This window comes from Bidens hawaiensis, unplaced genomic scaffold, assembly GCF_021521415.1.
Source record: "Bidens hawaiensis isolate Kalapana, Puna unplaced genomic scaffold, B.hawaiensis_p1.1 tig00019799_1, whole genome shotgun sequence".
Taxonomy (NCBI): domain Eukaryota; kingdom Viridiplantae; phylum Streptophyta; class Magnoliopsida; order Asterales; family Asteraceae; genus Bidens; species Bidens hawaiensis.
This window is the reverse complement of record NW_027493006.1, coordinates 317,705-341,783: the sequence shown is the minus strand read 5'-3', so window position 1 is coordinate 341,783 and position 24,079 is coordinate 317,705. Positions and strand designations below refer to the sequence as shown.

Here is a 24,079-nt window from a genome sequence, read left to right as displayed (position 1 = left end):
GCAACTACGTATAAGTATTTTATGCCACTTATGCGCTGTTCTCGCAACTCCGCGTATTTGGTTCTGAAATATTTAAGAAGACCAAGACTAAAAGAGTTGATAGATAGAAAGACAAATGGAAACAAAAGACATTCAAATCAAAACACGAAGACGATGATAGATAGACTGTGAGAATAATTCATAGTGTGTTGAGACGAAGATTCACGAGAGAAAGAAAAACCAAAACAAGTGAAGACAACTAAACGTTCACTAGAAAACCCTACATCAAAGCATGTCAAAGTACAACATTGTAATCAGGAAATGAAGATAACGTACAGGGAACAAAGACCATATGCCAGTACTCTTTGTACACGAAAATGTGTAGAATATATGACTCATAAAAAGTAAAAGCAATTATTAAAGATATTGTGTTTGGCTCGATTCTTGATATGTATTATTTTCACAAAACCAAACAAGAATATTTTCCTATTATGTTGTCTACATGTTTGATGCTAGCTAGGACATTAACAATGACATTGAAAAATGAAACAATCTATTCTGGATTGTTGTTTCGTACTAAAGTATTCGGTCGTTGGCATATTAGGAGTACCAATTGTGTGTGTGTGTGTGTGTGTGTTTTTGGGGGTGGGGGGGGGGGGATAAGATAGAAGTTGTATAAACAAATGATCCATCCCGATGATCTAAGGCCATGATCACATTTCACGATGTTAGACCAAAAACACTGGTAAAGTGTCCGTCGCAACGTTGGGTTTTCAGTTTTCACATGTCTTTCACAAAAATACGTAGCAAATTAGTATTTTCCACGAATATTTTTCCCACAACCGGACTTTGCTGGAAATGTATTGGAAACATGGATTCCAATGCATAGGAAGTCGAGCAATTTTCTTGTAGTGATCTTCTGGTGTTGGTTCGGCTTATTTGACGGATAATGTAAAGTGTTAGTATTTAGTATGTGAAAAACAAAGTGACCAGCTACAAACGACCCATTGGCCGTATTGTGGTTCTCTGTTAATACATTATCCCCATCCCATCTCTAGAATTTAATAAAAACACTAAGAATTCTTCTCCTTTTCATTCTACGTCATGATTCTCGTCCCTAAAATTTGAAAAAAAATTATAGGGATAAAGAAGCCATTGTGAATGCTCTAATGAAACGTTATGTTGTTAAGTAGTGTGATACAACCAAAAGGTTGAGTTACAAATCCTACGCGGTGTTGGTTATGGTGTATTATTTTAGAAAATCTAAGAATTTTGGTTAAAAAAAGTTAATGAAATAAGAAATGCTTGAAATAAAAGCAATAACTTTTTTATAAATCACACATATAATTTATATAACTATTTTGACTTAATGTAATTATTTTTTATGTCGTAACTGACGGTAAAGATTGAATACTTTAAAATAAAAAATTTATTTTACATTGAACTTGTGTAAAACCAGACATGTATAACGGTAATTAAAGAGTTGATTAAAACTTTAACGGTATTTAAAGAATTAATTAATACTTTCTCTTTTCTAATTGTGAGCGTTCAAGTCTCGTGATTGTAAAAAAGATATATAGTTTAGAAGTAACGTGTGTTAGTTAAATTCTAATAAATACATAATAAAATTATTTTTAAATTATAATTATATTATTTAGGAAAAGAAATATCATTGGAGATGATTTTGTTGCCCTGCAAGCAGCTTTAGGAAAGTGTTTTAGAATTTGTCATGCGCTTGAATTATAATGATTATTTTCTTTGACCTTTCTATTGTTTAAAGTTTGTATTCACACACGAGTGTTGGACTTGTTACTTATGAACCTTTTCGTGCCCACAATTTGGAGTTATTTTATCATCAAACAGGAAGAATCTATAAACAATTAAAAGAATTTCAAAAAAATTAGTGTACATTTCGTCCTGTAATAACCAACGGGTTAGGGTTGTCTTCAAGATTTCAAATATCGATAGCAAATACTAAAAAATTGGGTCCTTATAAAAAAAATTCATGGCTTGACAATAATTGTGATAACAATAAACAAAACGAACTTATTTTTAGCAATAAACAAAAACAAAACAAAGTTAAATGAATCATAAGAGTTTCCTAGGATTTTTCGAAGCAAAGTTGTTCATCAGTTCTTCTTAATTGATACTCTCTAACAAATTTGCTTTTGCCTGCTTGACTATGATCAGTCGTTAATCAGAGATGTTTGTCTGGAAGATATTGCGATGCTTGATTCTCTACCCAACCAGTCCTTTTTTTTTTGGGGTATTAGTTGGGTATTAGTTATTGAGATTCGGGATAATGAATATCTATTGGGCTAAAAAATTGTTGGATTAGTTGTGTATTGATTGAATATTTTGGCCATAGATATTGGGTTGGATTAAGTGGAAGTGTGTACCGAAGATGAATGTCCTATTCGTCGGTCGAAGAAAGAATGGAGTCTGACCCGACCCACGGGATTTTAAGATTAAAGTCAATCGCGTTCTAGAAGTTACATCCACATTTTAAAACTTTGTAGAAAAAGACATAATATTGTTTCTTTCTTTTTTCTTTTTCTTTTTTTCATTAAGAAATAAAAAAAAAATACCCAGCATAGCCCGATGTAATCATCCAAGTTATCTTTTAACACGAATGGGATTCAAGGTGGAGCACCAAAAGTCCAATACTACAACACCTACCTAAAATAACAAGAAACCTGCTTCAATGCGATCCAGACCATACCGGCCCAATTACATGTCTTGATCCATAACAAAGAGCACCCATTCTTAATCCATAACCAATATATAGCATGAGTCAAATACATATAAAAATACTATATAAGCGTCATTATAAAGAAGTAATATTATTATAACTTTATATATACTTCAACACATTCATAATATAATCAAATACATATCCTATAAGAAAACTATGCTTTCATAACGAAACTGCTAAAATGAATTGATCTGGGTATATGGTTCGGGTATATGGTGTCACATAATCGGTTTTCATAACCCTAGCTGATATACATACATCGGTTAGTATTTATCTATGTGGAAATGAATGTATACCAACTTACATTTACTATCTCTTTCTTGAAATAATACAATAGCAAATTAACAAGTCTGCTAATTATGCAAACACATGTTGCCTCTATGTGGAGATTGGTTTACCTTTTTTTTACCCAACCCATTCCTAACTGGCCCGTATTTTGTCAAGAGAAATCCTAGATTCGCCCTTAAAGGGCCACAAATTCGTTTAGTCTCCCCTAGACTCATGGGACTCTTGTGTGAGAATTAGTAACAAAATGTTTATAATAAGTTTTTAATACTTAAAACCAGTCACTTAAGTCTTAACCTTTAGTATATTGAACTCAATTCCAAAAATATCTTTAATGTCATTTTCCGTTAAAATATATATATTTATCGTGTTATTTCATAAGCTCGTTTAATCAATAACTAAAAATGATAATTGATTTATTAATTGTAGTTGTGCTATTTAATAAAATAGGAGGTTTACATGACATAACCATAAAGCACCAGTGGTCTAGTGGTAGAATAGTACCCTGCCACGGTACAGACCCGGGTTCGATTCCCGGCTGGTGCAGATATTTTTTTGAGTTGTTTCAAATCGATACTGATTAATGTAGATTAACGGTTTGCCGGGGTCTGGTGTGTGGATATCATGTGTTTGCACTTTGATAATTTCTTGTCATCCCTCATTTACTGTTTCTAGAGCTTGAAATGGTAAACTCATTGCACATTGATGACATAAATTGTACTTCAAGCGTTGAATGTTCTAACTTCAAAAAGTTTTTTGGTAACAGAAATAACACATTCGAAGTGGAGAGCATTTGATTCCTGTACCTTAAGGTTCTGTTCATTGCAAGGATTTGGAAGGAATTTTAAGGAATGGGATTTTAAATCCCATGAATTGATATATTCGTTTTATTAAATGAAAGAATGGGAATGAAAACTAAATCCCATCAAATCCCACATTTCATAGGATTTAAAATCCCACCTATTTTATAAGGATTGTTATTGAAAATAAAGGATTGTTTTATTAACCCTAATCTAGGGGTGGCAAATGGGTTGGGTTGGGTCGGAATGGGTCAACTAAAAAAAGGGTTGTTTTGGTTCGGTCGGAACGGGTTAGGGTCAAAAGGTTCGGGTCAGAATTTGTCAAAACAGGTTTCGTGTCGGGTTTTTTTTAAGAACAAGGGCAAAGACGGAAACGTTTTAGTTTTTTTACATTTTTCGTTTTTGATTTATATTTTGAGTTATGATTTTTTTTATTAATTTTTTTGGAGGGGTTTTTATTGTTAATAAAACCCCTCAAAAAAATCAAAAAAATTAATAAAAAAATCATAACTCAAAATATAAATTAAAAACGAAAAATGTAAAAAAACTAGAACGTTTTCTTCGTTGTCCTTGTTTTTCAAAAAAAAAAAAACCCGAGAATGAAGAAGATTCCAATTCCAATACATATTAACCAACCGAACACATGAAAGGGATTTTCAAACATTCCATTCTATTTCCAAATCCAATTCCAATTCCAAATCCTTTATAAAAAGTCCGTAAAACGAACGGGCCCTAAAAGAATGGTTGCGATTGCTTTACTCGAAAAGAATAACGGCTTGTGATCTAGTGGGGTGGTAGTTACTAACATCATATGTTGTCAAAATGGGCAAACATGTGATATATTTTATGTAATTTTAATTAGAAAGTTGTTTAATATATTTTAGTATTTGCTTGGGTATGGAAACACATGCTCTTTCACAGCCTGAAACAAGGTTACCCACACTTGAAATGGTGCAATTAAGTATATTTGTTTGAGACAATTATAATTTCTCACGGTCTTGTAATCACAGGTAGAGATCTTCATTGTTAACCTTTTGATGCGCATAGTGAGTTATTCCCACTTTAGGTCTTCTTGGGGTGGTAACACAGAAAGATCATGGCATTTAGCTTTTGCTTGGAGGGAAGTCTCGTTCTCGTAAATGATTTTGCGGGTGGGTTAGTTATACATGAAGATGTTGAGTGTGACAAGCTTTGACGCATTATCTATAATGAAAAGGTATATTGGTTTTTAATGATCCCAACTATTGTCTTTTGGTCATTGTTGGTCCCAACTAATGAATTGGCTAGTAATGGTCCCAACTTTTAAAGTATTTGTTTCTAACGATCCGCGACTAATACAATCTTAACGTCGTTAGTTTTAGGTCGCCGGAAAAACGGTTTTGGTCGGAAAACTCAATTTTTTTTCCCGAAAACTCAACATTTTCGTCCTAAACATCTTGGTAAACTCGTATCGGACCTTTAGGAACATTTTTCTAATAAAAGCCCCAATTATTGAAGTCGCCGGAAACCTTAGAATCATCGTCGGAATCGGTTGATGGCGCTCAAGTGGTGGTAGTTGGTTAGCGGTGAGTCAATTGGCGGTGGTTGCGGTGTTCAGGTGGTGTTTTCAGGCAACAAATTTGAATTTTCGGCCAAAAACGTTTTCCCGGCGACCTGAAACTAACAGCGTTAGGATTCTGTTAATCGCGGACCATTAGAAATAAATACTTTAAAAGTTGGGACCATCAATAGCCAATCCATTAATTGAGACCAGCAGTGACGAAAAGACAATAATTTGGACTATTAAAAACCAATATACCTAATGAAAACCAACACCAATCTTCCCTCTATTATTTCCTTTTCATTAGTTGACAAAGTATATACTTGGGAGAATTTCGTGTTTCAACAAGTAGAACCGTAAGTTAAATATTTTATTTTATTTTATTCGTGGTGGTTTGTATATTTTCAACTTTTAAAAATCTTATTGTTTTACCACTTATCTGAAGTCTCTAAATATATTCGAAGTCTAGAAGGATTGTTACTTGTTAGAAAATACTCGAATTCTAGCATGTGGTTCTACTTCTACATAATATTGTAATTTAGGTTTTACTAATATACGATATATACCGTAATTTAGCACTAGATTTAGCGAGCTGGTTGCATGATCACGCATGTCAGTAAATGATTGCTCTTCGTGTTGAACAAACGCATCAAACTTCAAATAGTGTGGTTGCATGATCACGAACGCTTTATCAAGATCTGCTTGACTCCTAGTGGTGGCCATAGTGAAACTGAAATGAATTGTGGTAAGAATTCGGACTTCCAATGATGAAATTGAACCTCCTGATCTCCGATTAATACATATACCTGGGCCGAGCCAAAATAAAAAAAAATGTCTATAGGTTCTAACGAGTAACGAAATATATAAGCTAATTTTTTTAAACGACATTAACATTATAACAATAAAAATAGCAAAATTATAGTAATAAAATCAAATACAATAATAGCTAACGGTTAACCAATGATTCGTAAAGCTCTCCTAGCATTCTTGACAACAAATTGTTTGATCACTCTCGATAGCTATCATCGCCAATTCATTAAGTCTTTTTTGGGACATTATGGATCGTAAGTAATATTTTAATAACTTTAACTTTGAAAAACTACTTTCTGCAGATGTCGCCATGATTAGAATGCTTAACAGTATTCTATATCCAATCCTTGCATTTGGGAAATTTTTTTGGGTCTCGTTCAAATGCTTCAAAACTTTAATAGGTTTACTAAATGCCATTGTATGTAATGTGTTTAATAAGCTGAACTCCATATAAAGTTCCTCGTCATCAATATCCGATCTTCCTTCAAACTTGAGCGCATTATCAAGAAAATTTAAAGACAACTTAAAATTTTCATCTTCGCCAGCCCATAGGCCTTATTTTGATCGGTGTTTTTTCCTTCTTTTTTTTTTAACTAATTATTATTATTATTATTATTATTATTAATGATTTGCTATTTTGGTTTGGGCCCAATAACCAACCTAAATTTTATCTAATGGATTATGAATAAAAAACTTTTTTGGACCCAAACAGTGGCGGCCCAAGGTTTTTAGAGGCCTCAATCAAATTATCAAGTTGGGGGCTTTTTTTCAAACGTTTTAATATAAACCCTCCTTCTTTATCTGGGCTTAGAACCGGCAATAATAAACCAAAACGTTTATAGTTGGCGGAGTTAATTTTTTTTTTTAAAGTTCTATCGTGTCGGTAATAAACAATGTTTACATGAAATTTATTTTTTTAGCAAATAATAATGGGCAAGAATAATTCAATTAGGGCGGATTCTAAATCTCTAAATTCTAGTACAATTGGGCAAGAATTCAATTAGGCCAGATTCTAAATTTCTAATACAATTGGGCAAGAATTTAATCAGGGCGGATTATAAATTGCCAAATTATTTTATAGATAAAGATATAAAGTGATAAGAATAACTAACCTCAAATTGGAAGATTCATTTCTAATAGCAATATAGTAAATCCACTTGAAGACTTAACCAGAAATCATAATAAAAAATCGCACACTACACACCAGAACCAGATGTTGAGACTAACACTCAGCGCAGACTAAAACAGGCTAATACTCAAGCCCAGCGCACACCTGAACCAAATCACCAAAACTGGAAATCAAAACTCACAATTGCATATTCAATCACATATTAAAAATCAAAGATTCGAAGAATACGAGAATGCAATTACGAGTTTAAACAGAGAATATGAGACTCACTTTATATAATTTAAAGATGAACAAAACGGAAATACGAATTCTATAGCCGTTAGGAATTGGATGATGATTTCATTGATTCCATTTTTCATTCCCTAAATTTCATGACATCATATGCCAAAAAATCGCATCAGTTCCTCCAATCTTCCAAGTTTCCATACTTTCCATCGTCCATCGAACTTCCATCTGACCGTCAAAAAAAACCCTAATATCTTTATTGATTTTTTTTTTAAAAAAATTGAGGGCCTCGCCTAAAGCCCTAGCTTGGCCCAATAAAGCTATTGGGCTGGCCCTAAGCCCAGTAATTTTAAATTTGATCAAAATCCAATTATAATACATAAGAATTATTTGGGCCCAATAATTTTAAACAATTTTTGACCAAAAAAACGTGTATGGGCCAAGGGTGTGACTCGCACACCCTCAAGGCCGGCCTTGCTCCTGATAACGAATTTGAACTCCAACGATGGAATTTAAGATAGAATCAAAATCAACAATATAGATCGCAGGAAAGATGCTCCAATACGAATTTATACAAGCAGAAAAATAAGAGAATCGAGAGAAAGAAAGAAGAGTTGGCTCAACTGATCAATGATTCTCATTAAAGGTTACAATCGTTTAAGTACAGTTACAACTTACAACTAACTTGACAATTAAAACTTTATACTAATAGTCCCTCACTTGATACATTTTACAACTAAACCCTTACTATTTTGACTTGTAACAACACCAAACCATGGAATCAAGCGAGATTTTTTAAGCTTTGATAGTATAAACAGAAGAAAATGATGATAACTATTAGTAAAGTGTTGCGGCTTACAAATAGACTAACAAGGGAGTAACAATACAATATACATGATATAACTGCCCACGAGGTAACAAACATGTATCGGGATTTATTCATCAGCAAAATTACTGTCACACCCCGACCATGACGGAAACGTCGGGGCGCAACCGATTGTTCATCGCACACGACACTATTAAGTGACAATATTTAATCAACTCATTTAAATTTCATATTATATATCTATTGTTCAATAACCGAATTCAAATCGTAGTAAATAATATATTGTTCGTTTTGCTAATATCCTAATAGTCTCGATAACGGGTTTTTTTTCTTCAAGTCCTCGAGTCAACCTAAAGTCAAACCTGTAACATTGCATAAATAGATTTTGTTAACACAAAGGTTGGTGAGCAATTTCATAGTTTTTGAACAATAGATATATAATATGAAATTCCACAACTTGTATACAAAACAATAAATAATAGTAACAATTTAGATAAATGAAATCGTTAATTAGAATACATTAACAACACCTTTCTATAAGGGGATGCCAAATATACTCGGATTTTGTATGAAATCGTTAATAAGAATACATTAACGACACCTTTCTATAAGGGGATGCCAGATATACTCGGATTTATGAATCAACCATCCAAAAGCGGTAAACACATTAGCACTTAAGCATATAAGCATATAATCACCAAATTGAGCATTTATTTAAGTGAAGTATACAATAAAGTTTGTAGTTTAAGACTCAAGTATAAATAATTTGGATTTGAATAAGTTTGCCATGTCACCCCCAAAATATAAAAGAGTGAAAACGGGGGATGAAAGTACTCACATTGAAGTAATAAACTTGAAAGATCTGATGATTTGGAGATTAACCGGAACGATGAGTTTAACGAACGAAGCCTAAAGGAGAAGAAGTCTTGTATTAGAAAAGTTGCCTTGGAAGTCTTTAAATGAAAATAAATGATAAGAAATATAAACAATTTAAAGTTCAAGGTTTAAAATGTAAATATTTAAGAAATTATAATAATAGTCCTTTAAAAATGTAAGTTTGCTCGAAACCGGGTTAAAGTATCTAGCCCTTAATTTTACTCAACCTATGTTAAGTAATAAGGTGGGTAAAAATGCAAGAAAACAAGTCCCTTTATAATATAGATACTAAAACGGGTTTTAACGAGTGTTCAGGTGGTCGGTTCGGGTCTTGGTGACTTGACCAAACCCAAAGTCAACTTTCCCAAATTAATAAATGTATGAGATAACTCAATAGATCTTAAAGAGACTTAACCAAGTATGTAGTTCTATTGTTTTAGAACTAACAACGTCCGTTAATCGAGTGTTCGGTTTAGTCGGTCCAAACTTTGTTATAGGATCAAGTTGGATTCAACATTCCGAGTACTTTGTGAAAATAATTAAAATCAGTTTATAAAGTATTTTTAAAGAAATATATAAGCTTTAATGGTTAAAAACACACTTGTGTGTCTTAAGCGAGTAAACTTGGTTTAGTTCGGTTTGGTTCGGTTTTTATCTTGGAATAAGGCCAAGAATGGTTACCACATGTCCAAACATCATAGAACTTGTAAAATAATTTATAAATAATAATACCAAAGTTTTACATACAAAAAGTCAACAACAAAGTCTTTAAACGAAAGTTCGGTTTCCGGTTCGGATCTTGTTTCGGGATAAGACCGAGGTTAGATTCTACAAATCCATAACCATGGAACTAATTAAAATGATTTTAGAAACTCAAATCTTACATAAAACATGTTTATACAACTATTTAAACAAACTAGTAAACAAGAGTTCGGCTTCCGGTTTGGAGCTATTTACGGAATAACCGAGGCTAGTCTCTACAAACCCATAACCATGGAACTCAAAATGTAAAATAAAACTAAGATGAGCAGAAGTTAAACAAGTATAACTAGTTTGATAGTTAGATGCGGAAAATATATATAATCAAGGACTACTACGAGTCCTCCATGTAGCTTTGTCTTATGGGCCGGACACTTAACCGACCGAGACCGGAGAAATGCCCACCGAAGGTACAAAGGGTGCTATTATATATATGTTGTATAACAATCTTCAAGTATAAATAAGTGTTAACAAGTTGATTATAATGTAAGACTATGGTCAGTTTGACTTTGGAAAGTCAAACTGCCAAAAAAAATATGAAGAACACCTTTGAATGCTTGAGAATTGGAAGAGAAAGAGATGAATGAGCAAGGATTAATGAAGAGGATAGGGGTGTATATATAGAGTGGGTTGAAAGGGTCAAGCATGGGGTGTGATATCAAGGTTTGCATGCAAGAGGGGTCAATACAAGTCACAAAACAACAAAAAAATAAAAAATAAAAAAATGGGCTGCTGGTCTGCTGCTGATCTGCTGCTGGTCAGCACGTCAGTTCGCGTCCAGAAGTTCGTTTTTGATGTATCTTGAGCGTTTTAAGTCCGTTTTCGAATCCGTAAAAGGGGTTTTTCAAATTAGACAAGCGGGAATGTTTTAGTAACATAAAATCCAATATTTTCAAATTAGAAAAGGGGGATATAAATTGGGTCGGTTTACAACATAAAAAAAAATACAAAAGAAATACAATTTGACCCGAAATCGAGGATTGTCACAATAACAAACAGTATTAAGAGAAGAAACGCGAGAAAGGATTGCAAATAACCGGATTGACACCGAGTTGCGATTTAGAACCAGTACCCTCAAGTGTCTCAACTTACTGAAATTTATTAGTTCACCAAAATCACTGGAATGTGGATCTCCAGTGTGAAGCTCTTCTAACTTTTCCATGCTACTAAAATCATCAGGCAATTTCTGCAGTTTCGAACAGTGATAAAGACCAAGGGTCACAAGATGCTTTAACTAACAGATAGAGTTTGGAATGGTCTTAAGTCTCCTACATGAATCGAGATTCAAGAAGCCTAGATTAGAGGCATTCTTAATGGATGATGGCAGTTCTTCTATTTCATCACAATAGCAAATATCAATATGTGACAGTTTAGCCATGCATTCCGACAATTCCGGGAATCTTTCTAGAGACTCGCAGTAAGACAGAATTAGATTCTCCAAGGATGCCAACTCCATCCTGGAAGGCAGACGCTTGAGATTATCACAGCCACTCATGTCCAAGTGAACAAGCCTTTTGAGGAATCCAAGAGACTCGTCAACCTCCACCAAGTTCGTACAACTTGACACGATCAAACTCTCAACCAGTGGCGCCCCTGACACATCTGGAAGCTTTGTGAGGAAATCCATATCGTTAAGATGAATGAACTTCAAGCTCTGCATATTCTTTTAACAATAACAGAATTAATGGACAAAACTGTAAGCAAATGCTACTAAGAAATGAATACAAATTAAAAGTCCTTCAACTAGTAAATCAATATACTTTTATACTTTACATGAAATAGCAGGCCGGCTCCGAGAAAGCCAAAAAACTTTTGGGCCGAAGGCGAAAATTTTTTTAGGCCTTAAGTAAAAGAAGTATTTGTTGGGTTTAAACAATTTAATTTTTATATAAGCTTATTTGGTTATAATTTGGGTTGTGTAAAAAACTTTTGAATAAAGAAAGGATTAAACATGTCTTAAGTGAGGCTAGAACCCACAACCTTTTAGTTGTAATTAATAACTATTTGCCACTAGACCAAGCTAGTGGTCATGTATTTGTGTTTAAACATTAAATATACATATTGTTTTTAATAAAAATACATAAAAAAATTTTCAAAAAAAAAAATTTCGGGCCTAACGGGTGTCGGGCTTGTGGCCTTCGACCACCCTGCCACCCCCAAGGGCCGGCCCTGTGAAATAGTATCAAAAGAACTTTTGTTATATTGGTGTCCTAAAACTTGTAAAGAATAATGGAAAACTTACTTTTTCGTGAAAAAATAAGAACTGGATTGGTTTTCTAAGGTATCAACCCATATTGCATGCGAATTTAACTCTATTAAGAAAAAGATATTGTTTCTCTTTCAAGTTGTAAATACCTTTTTCCCCTTCCATAAATATTCAATTTGGCCGAACTCCATTTCGATGCCGACAAGTTTAGGCGCGTCAGCTAGTAGCAGAGAAGAAAATGGGTATGTATTCCAACAAAGCCATCGTAATTCATTAGGAAGAACTACCGGTTCAGATGAAGTAAATTTTCCTTCAATATCAAGTAGCCGAAGATCCTTCATGGATTTGAAGATATCAATGTTAAAGCCCAGCTTCTCATCATAGGCCTTGTCACCACATTGCCTTCTTGGTGTCACTAAGGCTTCAACTCCTTCTAGATTCTGCCACAAAGAATATCAGACTCTACTCATTTCAATATATATATATATACACACACACGAGAGAAATGTTACCTTGTTTTTCTTGATAAAATCATAGATTACATCAGTTTGCCATAGCCTGCTGTGCTTGGCACCCTCATGTACTATTCGCCAACCCATTTCTTGTAAGAGCTGATGCATACATAACCTATTATTTGACACAGTTATCAGAGATTTTTTAATCAGAGAACTAATCCCTATCTCCGGGTAAAAACCAAAGCTACCAAATACTTTGGTCACATATTCAACTTCTCTGCCTTTGTAAAAGCAAGCGATGTCTAGAAAGATCTTTTTCTCAGAGTCTTCCAATCCATCAAAACTCAACTTTAGTGCCTTGAAAATCTTATCATTTTGTGTTTCGGCTAGTCTATCTAAAGTACTTCCCCACACACATGCTTCGGTTCCACAGAAGAAAGAGCCTAAAACTTTCACTGCAAGAGGAAGACGGCCAGTATAAAGTATTGCACGATTTGACAGCTCCTCAAACCCTTTTGGAGGGCTATTTTCCAGAAAAGCATGCTTGCTGAAGAGCTCAAGAGCTTTGTGTTCAGTTAACAGAGGAGGTTCATACTTGGCATTTGCATGTGACAGCAAACGCTCGTTTCTGGTGGTTATTATGATTCTACTTCCTGGGCCAAACCACTCATGTGTTGCAGCTAGGAACTCTAGTTGGCTGACATCATCCACATCATCAAGAACAAGAAGAACCTTCTTGTTGCATAGTCTCTCTTGTATCATGTCCGCTCCATCCTCTCAATCTTCAATCTTGAACTCGTGATTCACTGCTAGAAAGTCTTTTAGAATCTTTGTTTGTAAGGCACATATGTCTCTCTTACCAGAACTATTTTCTCTAACGTCTCTAACAAAGCTACTACCCTCAAACATGTAAGCAATTCTTTTAAACAATGAACGGGCAATGGTTGTCTTCCCGACTCCTCCCATTCCATGTATCCCTATAAACCGCACTTCTTTTGTGGTTTCTAACCTCAAAAATGAATTCAAGTTGTGGATATGTGACTCCATACCAACCAGATTGTTCTCCCTACGGCGAGCTTGTGTATCGCTTAAGACCTCTTGAGCAATCTTGTGGATTGGTGCAGATTCACCCCTGTAAATGTATAAAACATATTGTTATCAAGTAACCAAAATGCTAATTATTGAAGTAATGAATTTTGATAAACAGCTTGGGGTTGAAGACCAGAATAAGAAGTTAGTCATGACATATGGCAACTAAGATTGGACAACGCCGTTTACGAAGTGTCTTTTAGTCTTCTAACTGAAAATTCTAATAACAAAATTCGCTAGCTAGAAAACAAGCTCCATTGTATGCATCGGCCATCAATCAAAAGCCAAAACCTTTATTCATTGTATCCATCAATCATCAATCAAAACCTTTATTATCTGATCACATCTTTTACCATATAATAAAATTATTGGTTTAACTGAGTTTTCTCCACAAATATCTCTCTGAAATTACAAGATGGAACCACTCAAGCTATCTTAGTATTCCTTAAGTCCCTTACCAACTTCTCTCTTAAGTATCTCTCAAATGTTAGGAACGAAAAACCCTAGCTAACACCTGGTATTTATATTTAGTCATAACATTGTCCGCTCCTAATTGGGATATATACCAAACTAAAACTTTTTCCTTGATCTCCAAATACAAAACACTACCCTGAGACTTGTAAAAAAAAGCCTTTTACGGTAGTTACAAATTCAAGTAGTTAACGTATTTGAGTCAAATACTAACAAGCAATATAATCCCTCACTAACTACTTGATCGAATTTGTAACTTCCGTGTGGTTGTCAATTTTGTACAAGTTCAATAAATACAAGCCTATTCATGAATTTTCAACAAGAGAAATAAAAATATTGTGAAGTTTAGATCACTAAGAGAATTGCAACTGAAGCAATAGATATATAAGGAAACTAACCCGCTAACTGCCGAGATATGATAGCCAGATAAATTGGCAGCTGCAGTTAAAGCATCCCTCCACTTGTTTAATTCATCCGTCCCTCCATGAAACTTCTTTTCATGCTCTTGAGAGGCTAGAGCAACGTTTCCTTCTGTTTTCGAATATCTGATGGATCAACATGGTAGAACACCGGTAGCACTTTCTGTGCCATGCTATCGTGGCATTCCATGATTTTAGCCAGCTCTTGCAAACACCAGGAAGAGTTGGCATAATTTTCTGAAAAAACAACCACTGCAAACTTTGACTCTTCAATTGCTTTTATAAGTTCTGAAGAAATCGGTTTCCCTCCACAAAGCATCCGGTCGTCTTTGAATGGATGTATTCCATTCTGAATGAGTGCTGTATGCAAATGATCTACAAAACCGTTTCTAGTATCTTTACCAGTGAAGCTTAGAAACACCTCGTGTGTCCATCCTCGCTTTGGTAATGAATATGATGAAGCCATTCCGGTAGTATATGAGGACCGGAGATCTATCTGCAAGAAGAGAAAGTGCTTTAAAGACTAATAGCAGGTTAATTGACAAGTTAACAAATAGATGATAGTAAGAATTACACAAAATTTAGTAGTATATTAAACATATTCTTCTTAACAGCTAAAAAAGTTCTATGTACAGCAAAAAAGCATGAAATAAAATAATACAAGATGCTGAATATGTCCATATCCTAAAGTCTTGAAAGTGAATCAAATTAATATAATAGGAAAAATAAAAATTTGTTGGCATAGATTATTGTCACGAACAGTGAGGTGAGCAAGCCCCTTTTGTCATACCCTCACCTACTCCTCTATTATTGCCATTAAAGAAAACATGTATTCCATCACTGGAGTCATTCAGAGCTTATATTCATTTATATTTGTCAATACGAATTATGAACAAAGTAGTGCGCTTTATAAAACACTTGTTAGTTAAGTATATTTATTTATCCAATGATCAGGTCTCCATCCATCCTGGCATCACCGTGGCAAGCCCCTCTCCCGGAGCCACGAGTAACCAAACTCTGGTTCCATCAGACCGTATTAATCTACCACTAATCAAACATGCAACGAGATTTTGAGTTCTAAAAATAATAATTAATAATGACGTTGGAAAGGTTACAAGTATTATATATTTATTTAGGGTTTAGATCAAATACTAATGAAATTAACATGCTAATGTGAGAATCAAGTAGAGTAATTATATATCCAAGTAGAGTAATTATGATGTAATTACATAATTACTCTACGCTAACTATGATTCTCACAATTAGCACGTTAATTTCATTTGTACGCTAACTTTCCCCAATGATGATAATAATAATAATAATAAATAATCTAAGAATTTGGAAAACTAACTAAAATTGTTACAATAATCCCTGTATATAAAACTAACTCATTCACTAATATAATAATCCTTAACTCATTACAAAACCAACTTTATTAGATTCCAACAATTTTGGAGACGTAACGAGATGTTGAGTTGGTAAAGTTACCTAAAGTAGCAAACGGATGTGGTGTAACACCTCGGCTTTAAGCGGAATACGCCCGGGTGCAACGTACAGATCACTCATAAGCTCGTAATACTACTAATAGTGACAAAATATTTATTTTATTCCATAATATCGCAAGTATACAAATAGTTTGATAATGAGACAAACAACACTACATCTGAATGAAACAAATATTATTCATTGAAATAATCCTAAGCTATAACTAGTTTTCTTGTCCTGGCACTTCATTGTATCAACCTGCAGCACGTTAAAATAATATATTTTGTCAACAACACATGTTGGTGAGTTTTCATAAGTTTTTGCGTATATAGATATATATAAAATGCACGATTCAACGATCGTCATGCAATAAATATTCAGACATAATGTAAATGAAATCAAATAGTGTCGTTCTCCCATTCATTTAGCCGAAGCCGTAGAAGTCAGGGAAATGAGAACCACCTTACGTAAACAACCGAAGTCGTAACGTTAAACGGCGCAGGCACGTCCCGTCGGACCCTCCCACTATGTGTATGCGTTTGCGTTTGCGTTTGCGTAACTTCCACCATAAAAACAGTAACCACGTTGCACATAATTCACATATATAATCATAAACAATATGCAAGAATAATATTAACATTTACGATAAATGTGAATCGGTTTGTAAATAAGCGCATAACTAACGAAATAAAAACTTGAGACGTGCTACCCCAAAATATTATAAAACATTAAAATTGGGTTATGAAGAACTCACATGTTAAATAAGCAAGAATGAGTAAATAAGCGAAGATGTCTTTAAGCGAGTGAACCGACAGGGTTCGGTTCAATAAGTGACCCTAGATAAATAGATAACTATGATCAAAATACGGTTGAGGAAAGATAAGAAATAGATGGCCGACATGTTCAGTTTATAATTCTTAAATGAAAAGTTTGTTAAAAATATATTTTTGTTCTATTTTTATAATTTAAATGAAATAGGTTAGTTATTTGATTTTTAATCAATTTTATTTTAGTTTTAGAAAAATAAATAAATAATTAATTAAATAAAACAAAAATAAAGGTTATAATAATTATTAGTTAATTTTAATGATTTCGGTTCGTTTCCGAGCCGAATATTATTTAATAAAACAAGTTTAACGAGTAGTTAATGTTTTTGGTTGGACATGAACTCGGTTTGATTCGGGTTTATATCTAACATGTTTGAAATGATAAAATGGTGTGACATGTTGGAAATTCTTAGTCTTGTTTATTAGTTTTGCAAAAGTTACTTTTTAACTTAAAACTTATTTTTAACCGAACATTAACGTGCCGATGAGTGATAGTGAAAACACAACCACGGTTGTTAATTTAGAGTGACAACATGATGATGATCACATGATATGTTGTACATAAATAAGACAATAATTACCCGAGGATGGAATATCAAAAAAGAAAGAATAACTTGAAACTTGGATTTTTGCATCATTTGAAAAGCAAGAACACAATTGAAAATGTAAAGTGTTGTGGTGAATGATTTGTAGAAGTATGAGAGCCTTTATATAGGCTTCAAATTGTTAATAACAAGGTTGAAGTAATTAATTGCATAAGCTAGACATAAGGCTAGTCTTAAGCAATATTAATCACCAAATTAATGAGTTTTGACCAAATGTGATGAAGGGGGAATTTAATTATCAATAAAAAAAATAGTCTAGGTTCATCCAAGACTTGGAAAAACGAGTCAAATGGCGGGAATTTAGAGAGGATGAAAAGAAGGCAGTAGACCCGTCTTGAAGAATACCAATAATTATAAACAATTAAATAACACAATCAATACTCAATAAATGCGGAGATTTTATTAATAATCCGAAAAGTATCAAAATTTTAAAATGGTTCGGGTTTTTGGGTTTTTAAAAATGACGAATGTCACATGTGGATCGGAATCCTACGGTGGCGGTATCTGTAAACCGAGAACTTGAAACCGCGTGAACACAGTAGTAACGAATCGGTTAGATTAGAAGAGATCAATTGAAGATATTTTTATGGGGTAGCACTAGCAGGACATAGGATAAAAAAACATACATGGTGATGGTGATGGTGATGGTGATGGTGATGGTGATGGTGATGGTGATGGCACACTTGGTGATTTAAATCTTAGTCAACTGGTGGTAGTGGAAATAATTTACTCCTATCCTAGCTGCTCTGACTCAATATTTCCTTTCGGCTTCACAGGTGGGCTCCAGACTATGTTTTCTATATCAACTTTCCAGCCCTCTTCGGTCTTGGGAGGGTACCGTTCTTTTGGAAGTAATTTTCATTTTGATAGGCTTGTAACGTCTTGGTGATCAAGTTGAACCTATTCAACTATGAAATTCATTAATATGTAATGGGTTTATGGAGTTATAATTAAGGTTTTATTATATTTGGTAATGTCTTGGCTAGCAAGTTATGTTAGTTTATATAAACCGAGTTATGGTTGGACATATAGATTTGTGAACACGAGATGTAACCGAGTTAGGGTTCAACAAAAGTCAAACCGAGTTAGGATTTGAGAATTGTAATCAGTTTTTTGAGTCATATTTTCTGCTTAATATAAACGAGAGTTAGTCATTTACTTCGTGTTTGATTATCGATCCAGGACTTGAGGTTCAAGATGGAATTGGGCGTCGAATCGGGAACCCTCCTCCCTCGTGGAGGTGCAGGAGCAGTGGGATTGACTACATTTAGTTCCGGGAATCCATTTGGAACATATGGGTGCCGGTAAAGGTTACCATTTTTGGATGGGGAGGCTAGCCAGTAGCCACCTCGGAGGCCTCGGATGCTTTTTTTTGTTCGTGATCTACTAGAAATGCATAAAAATATTGATGTTCATATGACCAAAAAACAAGCAATCTAAACGGTGATCCTAGTGGCGTGTAAGAGTATTGGAGGGCGACAAACGAGGCTCACAAGGACCTTGTTCAGCCGAATCAAGGTGTATTTTTCTGTGGGTCAAATGGTAATTATTTTAAGGTTTTGCAATACGGTGAAATGTTTGTGTAATCGGCTAGGGATACCATGAGTTACGGACCTTGAAATTACTGAATCAAGATAATATAAATGATAAATGTACTACTCCAGTGGGTGGTGGCTCAAGGGATATCATGAGTTATGGACCGTCTATGTGGTCCCTTAACCTAATCAAATTAATTTTGCACCATCTTGTGTTATTAATTAGTTTCCATGTGAAGGTTTCTTGTATCCCTCTGCATTTACTACTAATTGTAGAGCCTGAAATGGTAAGGTTGAAACCAACCACGCATTGATGTCTTGTAAATCTCGTGCTTCAGATGTTGCATGTTGATCTAGTTTTAAACCTTTTTGGAACGAGAAATAACACATCAACGCCTCAACCGGTCTGTCTTATGTCGATTTCAGGAAATTGCATAATCATTGTAGCTTTTAGTTCAGAAGTTGTTAACACAAAGTAGATACATTGTAAATGATCGGTAAAAGTTATATTATTACCAATCGGACAATTGATAATAAAAAGTTGTACAAACTTGTACCGAAACGTTGCAAGCGACATTCAACCCATATTCAAACCAGTCAGCCATCTGGACATGTTCAAACATTGTTACAAAAGAGAAATTTCAGCATTGAAGCAATGAAGATTTAAAAGGCATAAACTTTAAGTCATATGCTTCAAATTCACAAGTTTAACTACATAATACCACACTAACTTTCAACATGAAACTACATAAACAACACTAATTCAACTTAAAGATGCAACTTGCCACTTGTGCATAAGAAGACCAGAAGAAAAGGGTTCAGAAACTACCAGATTGCCACTGCCCGGCCCGGCCCGTCTTCTTAGTAACCATTGTTGCGTTTGGAAAGATAAACCCGAGATTTAAACAATTTATTCCCGATTTTAAACCCGGGTGTGATCATCAGCTCTACCTTATACCTTCCATTCTGCTCATCCAGCAATCCTTCAATATTTTCCATATAATAATCAGAAAACTCGGTTCCACGATTCACTACAAACATTTCACTTTCGGGCTCCGATGCTGCAATACCCTGAAGAAGCCAAACCCATCTTGCCATTTTGACAAATAATTGGTAAAAAGGTGTTATTGGATGTTTTCCACTTGACACAAAGTTTCTTTGATCTAAATTTCCAAAAAACGAAGCTTCTATTCTCGGATGAACTATTAATAAGTACTTGGATCTGCAGAATTCAGCAAATTTACAGTTTGGATCTTCGATTAGAACATCGATAGGATCATTAAACCTCAAAACGTCATCCACGTTGTGGGATTTTAAAGAAAATCCATAAAGCATTCTCCTTGAAATGTAAGCTTCAAACGCGTACTTCTTATGAGACCTAACCGAGTACACAACTGAATCCTGGATTGAACTTGCAGCTTCATCAAGATCCCATCCTGAAGCCTTCATTAAAGCGATTAACGGTTTAGCAAAATCATGAATACTCTTTGAAACCTCCTTAACAACATTGTCTACAGACGACAAGTTCAACCGCTTTATAGCTTCACGTTCTTTACACTTAATTTCCTCCACTAACATCCTGTTTTTCCCATCTAAATCATGAAACTCTCGTTTCAAATAGCTTATTTCAGCGTCTTTCTTCTTAGCTTGAGCCTTTAATCTTTCTAATAATTTCTCCTGAACCTTGATTTCAGCACGTAGAACAGTCAAACAAGCGGAAAGCGAGTTCGACTTCTGAAACTGACTCTCTTTAAACGCGCATCTAACCTTACACAATTTATCAAGATTCGACAAAACAAGCTCATCAGCCGTCTTGATCTTGTCCGGGTCATAAGGAATAAGAGCCTCTTGAAGCTGAACATAAGCCAACTTTAGTTCAGATATTATGTCGAACACTTTCAAGACATCATCATGACCGGACCAATTACAATTACTACAAACCTCAATTAACTCGGGAATAACATTCACACCATCAGAATCCGGTTTTTGAACACCATCAACCAACGATTTCACATCGTTGGAGAATTTATGGTGCTGTAAATGACTAGGGTTTTCGGAGGACAACACCCCAATCGATCTAAACTTGCAAACTTTCGCAAATTTAGAGACGATGTCCGATATATTAGATGCAGGTATTGCAGGTTTAATTACACCACCTTCCATTACTAATAAAATGCCCAAATTTTATATCCCCAAAGAATCTAACAGCATTCAAATTTCTTTTTTAAAACATACAGAATATTCATAAAGTGAGAATAATAGTAGTTTACTTTCAGCCTAATCAAACCCTAAACCGAACCGTATCTGAACCGATGAGCACCCCTGCTAATCACACTGAACCCAAAAAACCCATAAACCGAACTGATTCACACGCCTACTAATCGCACCGAACCGAACCAATGAGCACCCCTACTAATCACACCAAACCGAAAAAACCCGTAACCCAAACCTATGGACAGGCCTACTAGTCACAAAACCCGATCCAAATATCCGATATCCGAACCGATGAACACCCACTACTAATCACACTTACAAGCACAATTTCTGACCTCTAAAAACCCCTAATATAATGAATTAAGGCGCGAAACACGAATTAGCTGAAATGAAGGTACTAGGATGTAAAGAGTGGATTAACAATGTACTTACTGGGAAGAGAGAAATGCGGCGAGCGATCTGAAGAACCCTAATCCAATAATAATATTATTATATTATTGGGTGGAAATGAAGATGGACGTTGGGAGGTGTGTTTGTAGTGGTGGGAAGGAGGTGTGAGTGCAGATCAGTACGGAGGCAGCAGGAGATACTGTAGATTTTGAATTTTTGTGTTTTGTTTTATTCTACTTAGATTAATTAATTAATTTCTCTAGCTTTCTTCCACTTTTACATTTTTTTTATGTATTTGTTAAAATGGGTTATGTACATCTTAACACGTTGGTTCTTCAACTAGTTTAGTTAGTGATAGTAGGGTGATTTTACATGAACTGGCATGTCTAATTACATGTCTTTTTTAGTGTTTATTCATATGATGCATGCTTATTTCGAGGTATTGTTGTGTTTCGGGTCTTTGTGGGCTAGACATGCTTTGGATCAGGTTTAGAGGACCTGGAATGAAAACTGATGAAAGATGGGAAGCTGGAGGGTTTCGAACTAGCCGGGTTTTTGGTCAAAACCTAGGGTTTTAGAGGCGATTTTGGGCAACATTGATATGGAGTCTATCATACTTTATGTGTTCATCACTCGAATCAAGATATGAAACAACTATCATGCAGAGGCAAAGCTAAATCTTCCATAACCACGACAGGTGGAGAGTTTGTGTAAGAACTTACTGATAGATGGTTTTTATCTATGTTTATATTTGAGTTTTGATTAATCATTCGGTTAATCGAGCTTTATGTTTGCTATCATTTTGGTTTTGTAATCATCAACGCTTAAAATTGGTCACCGTTTCTGTCTTTACTTTTACATGTTAAGTTTGTTTGCTAATTACAAACATTTTTGACAATCAACCTAACAATTCAAATATACGTTGTTTTTAGTTTTAGTATTAATTAATCTTAGCATTTTCATGTGTTTTCATATGGATATGGCATCTTACTTGCACTTGATAGTAAAGGTACCAAGACGCGAGTTTTAATTGATATTTTTTATTGACTTCTCGACATTGATAAACTAACATGGTACCCAAACTCAAGTAACCCAATTTAACAATCTACCAAGCTGATTAATGTGTTTATAATCTGATTATTATCTATCGACCTTCTTAACATGCTTAGATAGATGTGTTAAACGGGTCATACTTAAGTTAAACGATTGATGTTTTTGACACGAATATAAATATGGGTCGTGTTCAAATTGAATAATTTAACTCATGGACTAGCAGCCCATCAACACATCAGCCCGACATAGTTGCCACCCTTAATGCTTGTTGTGCTAGTAAACACGTGTATAGTTTATTGCATTGTTTTTGTTCTTAATAATAATAAAACAATTTAGCATGTTGAATAACATAAGGGACGAATTATGTATGTGATTAAATTAGAGGGGTATGAATGCAAGAATGGTGAGAGTTGAATTACTCACTGCCAATGTCAGGCTTTGGATTCCCACGAGGCGTTTCCCATTGGTTCCATGCCTGACTCACGCGCTACGGTTTTTTTTTTTTTTTTCTTTTACAAATCGAATCAAACTCTATTTTAACATCTTTCAAGTATAACTTTTTTCATAAATTTATGTGATTTTTAATCATTTCACTGAAAATTACACATTAATTGGCCAGATATCGAGAGTTTAGATAAGTAAATAAATGGCTTTAACGGCTTTAAGGAATCTAAAAGAGGGATTTTGGACTAATTTTAGCTAAATACAACCAAGCTTTGGTGTGGCAAATCGTCGGGAACACCGAATCCATTCAAAGTGGAAGGATTTGAAACCCGTAAGGTATGTGTTCAACGAACTCTACAACCCCCATTTAATGGATGAACGGAGGATCAAGCAAAGCAATTGTCGAGGCCCCTCACAAGCACGTACACCGCTGTGGAAATGGATTTAACCACTGGACAGCGTGGAACATTCTAAAAAAATCATTTAGTTATTCAACTAGTGCAACGTGATGATTCTGATACTGGCTTTGGTGTTGAGGATTACTTTTTTTTTTAAAAAAAAATTTAGTACTTGATTTTATGTTTTAATGAATGTTGTTTAATGTTTTAATGAATTTAGTATTTTACTTTATGTATTAATGAATTTAGTGAAACATTAAAAAAAATGCTTAAGGTACTTGAAATGAGTGGAATCATCAATTATGGGTTTATAGGGTAGTTAAGAATAGTTGATGAAAAAATGAGATATCAATGCAAGATTTGCGGAGTTTTAAAGTACTTTAGAGGAACACCTCTAGCGCCCTTACTACAATATCAGTAACAATATACAAAATGCTATACATTATCAGCAATAATATACCCAAAAAAAAATAAAAAAAAAACCTTTGCAAAGCTTTATCAATT

The 24,079-nt window shown here is 34.4% G+C and overlaps 1 protein-coding gene, 1 non-coding gene and 1 pseudogene across 3 annotated transcripts; 1 reads left to right on the top strand and 2 right to left on the bottom strand.

Moving 5' to 3' along the window:
• Window positions 1-1,834: 1,834 nt before the first annotated feature.
• Window positions 1,835-19,681, bottom strand: LOC143559277 (disease resistance protein Roq1-like; annotated as a pseudogene). Its single transcript, XR_013139906.1, has 6 exons — window positions 19,628-19,681; window positions 14,604-15,120; window positions 12,703-13,777; window positions 12,340-12,630; window positions 11,057-11,647; window positions 1,835-1,849 (listed from the first exon to the last, which is right to left on the bottom strand). The product of XR_013139906.1 is annotated as a disease resistance protein Roq1-like (transcript).
• TRNAG-GCC (transfer RNA glycine (anticodon GCC)) lies at window positions 3,495-3,565 on the top strand. The gene has a single exon. It is a non-coding gene; the product is annotated as a tRNA-Gly (tRNA).
• Window positions 19,682-19,828: 147 nt separating the features above from the next.
• Window positions 19,829-21,239, bottom strand: LOC143559276 (protein GRAVITROPIC IN THE LIGHT 1-like). The gene has a single exon (XM_077047906.1). The coding sequence runs from the start codon at window positions 21,237-21,239 to the stop codon at window positions 19,938-19,940; it is 1,302 nt and encodes a 433-aa protein (XP_076904021.1). The 3' UTR covers window positions 19,829-19,937.
• Window positions 21,240-24,079: the final 2,840 nt, after the last annotated feature.